At 37.2% G+C, this 9,597-nt stretch overlaps 1 protein-coding gene across 3 annotated transcripts; it reads right to left on the bottom strand.

Annotated features, from left to right (window-relative positions):
* Window positions 1–205: 205 nt before the first annotated feature.
* On the bottom strand, window positions 206–8,346 carry LOC135651510 (protein NETWORKED 1B-like). Of its 3 annotated transcripts, none has more exons than XM_065171605.1 (8): window positions 7,823–8,346; window positions 7,615–7,692; window positions 7,471–7,536; window positions 7,306–7,372; window positions 6,932–7,112; window positions 3,996–5,758; window positions 1,905–3,824; window positions 206–1,574 (listed from the first exon to the last, which is right to left on the bottom strand). In XM_065171605.1, the coding sequence occupies exons 5-8, from the start codon at window positions 7,032–7,034 to the stop codon at window positions 507–509; spliced, it is 4,854 nt and encodes a 1,617-aa protein (XP_065027677.1). In that variant the 5' UTR covers window positions 7,035–7,112; window positions 7,306–7,372; window positions 7,471–7,536; window positions 7,615–7,692; window positions 7,823–8,346; the 3' UTR covers window positions 206–506. The 3 variants fall into 3 exon arrangements, with proteins under 3 accessions (XP_065027677.1, XP_065027675.1, XP_065027676.1); XM_065171603.1 differs by having other exon boundaries at window positions 206–1,583; window positions 7,823–8,344; XM_065171604.1 differs by having other exon boundaries at window positions 206–1,583; window positions 6,932–7,082; window positions 7,823–8,344.
* Window positions 8,347–9,597: the final 1,251 nt, after the last annotated feature.

The following is a 9,597-nucleotide window of genomic DNA, read 5'->3' as shown; positions in this document are numbered from 1 at the left end:
TGCTTGCAGATCTCCTATTCGTCCTAAATGGTGAGCTCACTTTGTTGCTGTTATGGGTTGGTTGTTAAAGTTAAAGAACATTGTAATTGCATCAACTAAGAATGTGCTTAATTATTAGATTTGTATGGTTATTCCATGAATCAAATCATAATCACCCAGATCCAAAAAGAACAACCTTATCATATCAGCTGACTAAAGATGGAGATGAAACAAGATTAGAAGAAGTTTTAGAAAGCAATTATTGCAAACAACTATGACAACATAACAAAATTAGCAACAGCCTGCAAATAATATCCAATGAAAATGAGACTTAGCAAGTGGACTGTTCATGCAAGTTACATAACAAAGCAACAGCCAAGTAATGCATGCAGATTAGGCCTACCATATACAACCTCTTGATAAATTAGTCGATCATCACCGATAAGACATTGTATCTAAAGCCATCATAAAACATAATTTACATCATGCAGCATATAAACTGATAAAAGCAGCATGAGAGATAGCAGTTAGTCACTAGTTGTTGCCCTCATACAGCCACAAGAAGAGCCTTCTTTCTGTCTTCGGCTGTTTTTCCTTCCATAGATATATTCTCTCAGACGAATCGCTGATCTTCTTTTAGCAACTTTTTTTGCTCTCTTGCTCGCATGATCTTCCTCAAATTTCAGCAACCTGTATTGAATGTTTGGCATCTCCAGTTCCAGCCTTCCAATTTTCTCAGACACCTTCCTAGCCCAATCGGAAATTTGCTTCTGTCTTTTGCTCCCATTGTCTTTTTCCATGGTTTCATCACGAAGGGATGCAGATAAGCTTTCCACTTTGCTTGCCAACTTACTATTCACTTCAATGAGCTGTATTATGGATCCCTCAGCCTCCTTCATCTGTATGTTGATGGCATTGAACTCAGATCTAGTCAGGCTGCTGACCTTTAGAGATCTTTCCATATTCCTCTGTAGTTCATGTAAGCTTGCTTCGAGAATCACCAACCTCTGAGCATCAGAAAAAAGTCTTTCTATGACCATTTTGTTCCATTCCTGGTGGATTGCAGCTTTTTTGGGTAGCTCTAGCTTGTCAACATCCAATTCTTTCTCAGCTTCCAGTTCACCTGAAGTGTACTCACTCTCATTTTCTTCGATCTGGTAATCTGTCGTACTGTTCTCAGTTATCATGGGACTTTTCTTCTTCCAGCTGTCGTACCCTTCAGCAGCTCCCCACAGTTGAAGCATCCGATCCATGGTTTCATCAGTTTCTCTAGGCTCACCATTCTCATATGATGAAGAATTCAAAACAATATCAAGTTGTATATCTTTCAGTATCTGTTCATACTTTGATTTAGTGGTCCGGTTATGCGGGTTCCCCTTCAATTTTAAGCCTTCAATTTCTTTCCATGCAGCCTCCAAACTAGCATCTGAATCAAATCGTTCCAGCTCCAGAATACTTCCAGTATTCATCATCACCTCCTGGAGCACTTTAACCTTGTTGTGCAAACATTTTAGTCTTAAAAGTCCTGTAGGTTTTATCGCATTATAATCTTGGGATGTTTCTTCATTGTTTGTGGTGCTAGGAAAAGGATCAACCTGATCATCCTGAATGCATCATGTAGTTAGCTCAGGTTTTATTTTCTGTAAACCTTCTAAATTAGATATTTGTTGGCTTCTATGCAAAGTCATATATAAAGAGGAAATTTGAAACAACTTCTGACTAGATTATGAAACCAAGATAAATCCATTGAACAAGACAAAATATTTTCTACATTTTCTAGATCTTTAAATGAAAACATTTGACCTTCTCTTTTAATGAGTTCCAATATACAGTATGGTGATTTTGGTTAAATGCAACTCAGGTTTTTCAACTCAACAGGAATCATATAATTTCTAATTTTGTATATTTTCTGGGGAAAAGAGTACCTCAATTTCCTGATTGATTGATGTTGAATGGCGCCTTGCAAGGGAAAGGGTAAGCTCTTCTAGGAGAGCAATATCATCACACAAAGATGCCAAATAGATTGCATATTCATTCAAGTCAGCCCTCAGTCCTCTGTTTTCTTCTTCAAGGACATAAATATTTTTCCCTGACTCATTGACAGTAAATTTTCTTGGTGTGATTTCCTTTTGTAGAACTTCCCTTTGTGTTATGCCATGACTCTCAAGGTTCTCACATATTTTTATCAACTCAAGTACCTTTTCTTTAAACACTGCTGCATTGATTGTTTCAAACTGAATGTCTTGCAATAATGATGTAATTACTACATCGGAGGATTTGAGCTCATCTATTTTTTTCCACACTTCAGAAGTCAAATTTTCATTTCTGCTTCTGAGCTCCTCGAGATCTTTATGCAGCGTACTAACTTCATATTTCAACACCTCATTTTCTTGACAACAACACTCAATCTGATTTTCCTTACAAGCAGATTCATCCAGCAAGATGGAAATTTTGTTCTCTATTTCTTCTCTGGCCTTAGTTTCGCTAATATCCAACATAAGATCATTAGGTTTCTTACAAATTTGTGGGTTCACATCTTGTGCTCTTTTTAGGCTCTGCTTTGTCTGTGACAAGCAATCACTTGTCTTTGTTTGTAGGTTGAGTCGTTTGCAGATACTTCTTGAATTGTTCATTAGCAAACTTCTGCATTCATTTAAGCTAGCAAATGATTTTTTGAGATGTGTGTTTTCAACTTCCAGCACTAATATTTTTCCATTGATTGATCTGATCTCCTGTTCAAGCTTGTTCTTCACCTTGTTAAGATATTCTCTTTCATTACTTAGTAGCTGTAGTTCAAACAATCTCTCTGAATCAATACTCTTAAACATCACAAAGAGGCAGTCCAAGGCCATAAACTCTGAAAGGATAACATTGTTCTCCTCTTCCAAGTCATGAAGGTTGTTAGATATCAGTTTGTTTTCCTCAAGCATCTTAGATATTTCAATTTGTAACATGCTCTGAGCCTCTTGTAAATATGTTGACTCTCTGAATAGCACATCCACTTCGGCCCTCAGTGCTTCCTCCCTTTGGTTGCTAGTCTGCATGTCCTTTGTCAGTCGTTTGTTCATTTCAAATAATTCATCATTCTTGCATTTTAGCAGTGTAAACTCCTCTAGTCTTATTTTGCATTCTCTATCAAGTAAAGTCTTTTCGGCCCTCAGGTCTGCAACGTACTTCCCTAGCTGCTCAAGAAGGGTGACCACAACTGATTTTTCAAGAAGCAGATGTTGCTTTTCATCCTGGGCCTCAGAAATAGTGTGCAGCATCTGTCTAATTTCATCAAAAACAAGTTGTAGAAGTCCTTCATCTTTGATAGCATCTAATGAAATGTACCGCAGATTGATCTTAAGTGATTTTGCAATCAGATGAAACCATTCCCTAAGTTTCTCATTATGCTTTGTAAAATATTTTATCTTTTTCTCTTGAGTCAGGCATTTCTGCTCAAGTTCCAGAATATGTTTTTCTGCACATCTTAATGCCTCTTGATGTTTCTGAGATCCTACTGAAAGAATCAAACTCTCCCCTTTCATATCACACAAACACCTTTGCAAGATGAAAATCTCAATCTGAGCATTCATAATTTTGTAGTTTTCCTTTTCAAAATCCTCCTCCCGCTCCTGACCTTCTTCCCGAAGAACATATATCAAATTTGCCAACATACTCAGCTGACTAGCGCTGGATTGAATAAGGGTACTGTGTTCTTCCTTTTCTAGTTGCAATAACTCCTGCAGCTCTGCCACACAATCAAGTCTTGAATCTTTCTCCATATCTAGAGTCAAGCTTCTGTTCTCTAAATCATGGTACCTGCCATCCAAGTTCTCCAGACTCTGTTGAATGCTCTGCAACTGATGCAAACAACAATTGAACATTAAATCTGGGTAAAAATATGAAAGAGCACAAGTATGAAGCTTGATATAGTTACAGACTAGTTGAGTAGAGTAGCAAAGGTATATGTACCGAAATCAACTAATTAGGAGTCTCAAGGTAGAAATAGATATGACAGTTGGACATGTTACCTGAGATATGAGAGTAGTTTTTTCAGAAAGAAGACAAGATTTTTCATCATGAGCTGATTTGCAGGAAACTTCCACATTTTTCAAATTTTCTCTCAAAACTTCTAGTTCAACGTTCATATCCGATAGGGTGTTCTCCAAGAACGTATTTTTCTTTAAAAGTTTCTCCATGTGGGAGATAAGTGCAGCCTTTTCAGCTTGATGGACAGAAAACATGTGCCGGAGATGGTCAGAGGATTCTTCTAATTCTGTTATTTTAATTCTTAATCTTTCTAGTTCACCATTTGCATCCAACAGCGAAGCTTCCAGTACAGCATTCTCCTTTGTCATTGTTTGCATATGGTTTAGCTTGTCTAGATAAAGAGTTCTTTCATCTTCAGTTTTTTTTATTGCCTCTTTCAAGTCAAGATTTCTCTTTCTTAAGTCCTTTATCAATGACTGAAGGGATTCTACACATAAATTGACTGCTTGTATTTCCTCTATCAGTGTGTTGTACTTCTGTTCCAAATCATTTCTGTCTTTTTTTAGATGACATAGCTCCACCTGAAGAGCTTCCTTTTCCTCTATATGGAGATCAGCTTCATCTTCAAGTTTCCTTTTCATATCAATCAGGGAAATAATCTCATCCTGAAGATCTATTATCTTCAGAGCAGATGAGAGCTTCTGTTCATTCAGCCTGTCATTTTCCTCCCTAATCATCTGGAGTTCTTCCTCCACATTCTTGAGCTTTTCAGCTCCACTTTTATTCTCCAGTTTCAGATGCCTCATCTCTTCCTGAGATCTGGTATGTCGCTTCTCAATAGACTGGCAAGTCATTTCGGCGTTCACATTTCTTTGTTGTTCATCTTGTAAAGAGATGTAGAGAATCTCCAGCTCCTGTCCCTTCTTGTTAAGCTCCTCCTGTTGTGCTATTATCTTCTGATTTAGAATGTCATGTTCCAACTGTAAAGATAGATTAGCCGTCTCCAATACAAGATTTCGTTCTTCAGCAATGTTCAAACATGAAGCTACTGTAAGCATCTCATCATTAAGCTTCTTAAGGTCTGCTTTGGTGCATGAGGTTTCATCTTCCAGGTGAGACACCTTCGCCAGGGATTCTTCGTATCGAGTCAGGGCATCTTCTTTTTCAGATTTTACCTTAAAGCACATCTCTTTTAGGAGTTGAACATTGTTTTCATTTTTCTCAGCACGTGCTGATTCTGAAGTGACTTGCTTCTTCAGATCCTGGTTTTCATTAAATAACCTGGAAATTTCTTTCTGAAGTAATTTATATTCTGAACTTTTTCCTTCCCTCCCTCCAGCAAAATTTGCACTATTTGTATTCGTTACAAATGTTTCATTCAACTGCTTCAAACAAGCTTCGGTTGATGTTACCTCAGTTTCACCAGAATAAACCTCATTCAATTTCATCACTTCACCAGGCAAGCCGAAAACATCATGCTGTAATCCATCTCTGTTAAAGCTTTCCTCAGACGTTTCAGGATTATCCATCCCTGAATCAGATACAGGACATCCATATGGAGGCTCATCACAGAATTCAAGTGGGATTTCATCAGGAAAAGCTTCTGCTATAGTTCGGCGAGCCTGATGAAGTGCCCCGGTTGCATGATCGTATCTTTCTGCTAAAGCACGGTATGCTCGGTAAAATTCCTCCACAAGTTTTATAAGCTCAGGACGTTTTTTGTAATACATTTCTGCTCTTTTTGCAAAGGAATCAGCATCTTCTTCAATGAGCCTGATCATTGCTTTGATCTTGTTGTCCATATCTGCTAGGTAAGTGTACATGCATGATTATTAGAAAGCATCATCAAAATTACACATAAGTACTTATGAATACCATGCCAACTATGATTATTCTTTACAAAGAAAAAGTCAAAGAACACAAGGCACTCTCTTGTCTTGAAGCATCGACTAAAACCAGAAATGTAGCAAATATTGAATCTAAACTTCACGATAGCACTTCATATAATCACAATCATCAGTTCAATCTTCGTGCCTCTGAGATTTTGCTTCTGTCCTTCTAGATGCCAGCAAGTATGGCTGCTTTCTTGTTGAGATTGGCTTATTGCTGAGTTACTTCTCAGAAGTGAAATGAACATCAACATGAAAGTTGTAAAAGCTCCGTATAAGATCTGTGCTTGATGATATACAAGTGCTCTTTTGAGAAATTCACTTGAGAAAATCTGAAACAAAATTCTATGTAAAACCTAAAGAGACAAAAGGAATACCTTGTAACACACTTTTCAATTGAATCTTATTACAGCACGACCAATGACTAATAGCAAAAATTATGGAAACATTTTCCTTCCAGAGTCACTTGAAGATATAAGAAGATTAATAAGCCTATCTACTTTTTGTTATTTATTTGTGTATCCATATTTTTAACACATAATTAAGAGTACCGATTCAGCACACCAAGTTCATGTGCACTGAAATAAGTGCTGCTAGATTGTTAACTTGTGATGAAAAGCTGGATCATCCAATGCTAGGCTGGTTGCAAGTTTGAGGGACTCTAACAACCTTGTGGCTCAATCACACCCTTGGAAGAAGAAAATCGATTACACTTTTTACCAGTGGACTTGAAACAATTGAAAATTCTCACATGCTATGAACACATTTTCTGCCAATTAGTTTTTCCACATTCGACTTGACATATTTATGCAAAATGTGCAATGCATGATTACTGCTAACTACACATCCATTTTGAAGCCCTCAGTGCAGGACAAGTAAATGCAATCGTTTCTTAGATTTTGAAGGTTTGCAACTGCTACAAATATGCAGCATTCAGCACCTCAGGCACAAACTAAACCTGACAATGTCGTTAATGCTTATATGCAGAGGTTAAACAAAGTGAAATCTATAATGAAGAACTTCTTGTAAGATATCAAATGAATAAACTTGTCCCAGGAACAAAACACAGATGAGATAGATATACATACCAGTGAGATTATCCTGAAGCCATTTAGACTGCTTCGGGCTGATATGACTGTCCCACCACCATGAATACAAGCGTCTAGATTCAGCATGAGATAGTGTTGCCATGATTTTAGATTAAAATGCCACTAGTATCTGCTTCTATCCCAAAAGACACTGTTTTCGGGCCAAAACACAGATCAAGAGCTGCACAATGTCACCAGACAGCAAATTACTGGTTTCAACAAATTTGATGACCCAAAAGAAGAAGACCTATGAACTAGTGTTTCAGACATGGAGATATTTGGTTCCCCTTGGTAAAACATAAAGGAGATGGACTGAAAAGGAGAAAACAAAATGGTACCAGCTACAGAACCTCATAGTGGAGCATAGAGAATACCTCTTCAATCACATAACAGATCCAGAAAAATTGATGTTACATGTGATCCATTAACACCAGCCACATCCTAAACAAGAACAAAGGCATAGATCAATACAATAAAGATGACAAACAGAGATGGAAAGATGATGATAATGATGAAGAAGAAGATGATGTTTCCCTCACCTTGATGACAAGAGAGGAGCGATTAACCTTCCAGGACAATCCAAAACCCAACTTCTACCGCAAAATCTACAAAAAAAACATTTGTGAAGAAAAATGATGACAAAGTTTAAGGAATTAAACAAGCTTATGTGACAGATTTACTACCTACACCACGATCATGATGTTCTACTGCAACTCGGTAGACATTGATTCATGGGAAACTACGCATATATCACGAAAAATCTGATTAAAGGGGAAAAAAAAGCCAGATTAAAATGCCAAATGGTTCGTATGGCAACCAAACTAAAGAAGTCAAAAGAACGTTCTTTTCTCCCTAAGAAATATTGAAATTTTTCTGGAAATGATCTGCGACCTTTCGACGGCGGTCCTCGTCGAACTGAGAAATGAAGCCAAAAACCTGAAAGATGAACCGCTCGCCAAAGAGAAACCACAATATCACATTTCCTGCCAACTACAAGTCAATCGAACCATTCGGAACGTTAAAAGTGGGTCTTCTGGGAACAACACGCTGACACCGAGAAAAAGATTGATCTTTTGGACTCAACAAGCAGCTGTGCTGAAAGATCCAGCTGCTTTTCCATCCACTCTCACCCCATTTGCCCTTTCTCTTTCCCCTCTCTGCTCTCCTCTTTCTCTACTTCTCCTTCAAGTTGCTCCTGTGTTAGATTCTTCTGGTCTGGCTAGAGGAATGAGATGGCAAGCAAAGCACAGAAAGAACCAAAAAGGATAAAAGAAAATCGAGTACAAGACAAAAACAGGAATGGAAAGAAGAATTAAGGAAATGGGACTGATTTTTTTATGCCAAATTGGTAGATCTGTGGCAATTAGGACTGGGATTACAGCTAGGAATAGTGCAGTGAATCCAGGAATGTCTTCCAATCACCTCATCACATGTACCTATTTCCATTCTTGTAGTACTACAGCACATGCATCACCCACCCACCAAAGATTTAGTATATTTGAGTGCATTAAATGCATTTGCATACATTAATATATAATGTCTGGTACACTGCTCTTGCTGACTTCTTGTCCTTTGCTTTCTTTTACAGCAATGATAAGAGTGAGTAGTGGCTGTTGACTGTGACAATTCTTGTGCAAATATTAAGAAATTTTGAAGGTTCCTTTGATTCATCTCTAGGACTTGAATTTTTATCTGAGCCACTTTTTACATGACACTGATGATTGATTGCATACTGCCACTCTCATAGTACTTACTATATGATGTATGTTTTTCTACCAGAGTATGGTTACCAATGCACTAAATTATAAGTAGGGGGGGAGTAACTCTACAGTAGGGTGTTCTTGCTGTCTTTTGTCCTTTGCTTTAATGATCAGTTCAGTTTGCTGTGGTTGGTGATTGTGATTTCTTTCTGCATGTGTAAGAAAATTTCAAGATTTCTTTCTGCATCTATAAGACTTCAATGTTTTAGGAAGGTTGTTCTTATTGATATTGATAATAATACACATGTTGGAATCTAAAAGCTCTCCAACCTAATTTAAGCAAACTGAAGAGAAGTTTGAGATTCCTTGGCTTGGATTTCTATGGGCTATAATTTCCAAGCGAGGTGCTTTTTGCTTAGCATTAATGATTATTTCTTGATGATAAACACAAGAGTTCAATTTTATAAGCTCAGTCAAACTGTGATAAATGTCTTTGTTTTATCTCTAAGATTGTGATAAGATTTCTTTGTTATATTTCTGAGACCCTTCTTGCTTGATATTGATGTTTCTCAGTGTGGACATTATGGATGAAATCATAAAAGTATTCCAAATTTATGTCATATAATTGCATTGTAGGAAGCTTCATCTGCCAGCATCTTTGTCAAGTTGCATAAATACAAATTAATCATGCATTGTCACAACAATGTAAATGGAACATCTTATATTTGAGTTAAATTGTTTCGGTACTACGATATTCATATGCACGATGAATCCGATGAACTTCCTCTAGTTAACTCCGAAAGCATACTTGGTTAAATTGAGACATATGTTGAACATTTTCAGTACTTAAATATCTTGGCCAAATTTACTATGTGCGAGTCGATCGTCTTGCTCTTCATTATCACGTCATCCACATAACCTTGGATATTTTTCTTGATTTGAAACTTAAATATTTTAGTAACTATC

Source organism: Musa acuminata, chromosome BXJ3-10 (genome assembly GCF_036884655.1).
Source record: "Musa acuminata AAA Group cultivar baxijiao chromosome BXJ3-10, Cavendish_Baxijiao_AAA, whole genome shotgun sequence".
In the NCBI taxonomy this organism is placed as follows: Eukaryota; Viridiplantae; Streptophyta; class Magnoliopsida; order Zingiberales; family Musaceae; genus Musa; species Musa acuminata.
Note: the sequence above shows the minus strand (reverse complement) of the source record. Positions and strands in the feature narration are given on the sequence as shown.

Bases quoted from the DNA above. Each gene is read 5' to 3' on its own strand.
- LOC135651510 (XM_065171603.1), bottom strand. From the start codon at position 7,034: ATGGCAACACTATCTCATGCTGAATCTAGACGCTTGTATTCATGGTGG. The intron at 5,759-6,931 runs GTATGTATATCT...CTTACCTAGCAG, and splicing joins GCTTCAGGATAATCTCACTG to ATATGGACAACAAGATCAAA. The intron at 1,584-1,904 runs GTACTCTTTTCC...TGATGCATTCAG, and splicing joins CAATCAATCAGGAAATTGAG to GATGATCAGGTTGATCCTTT.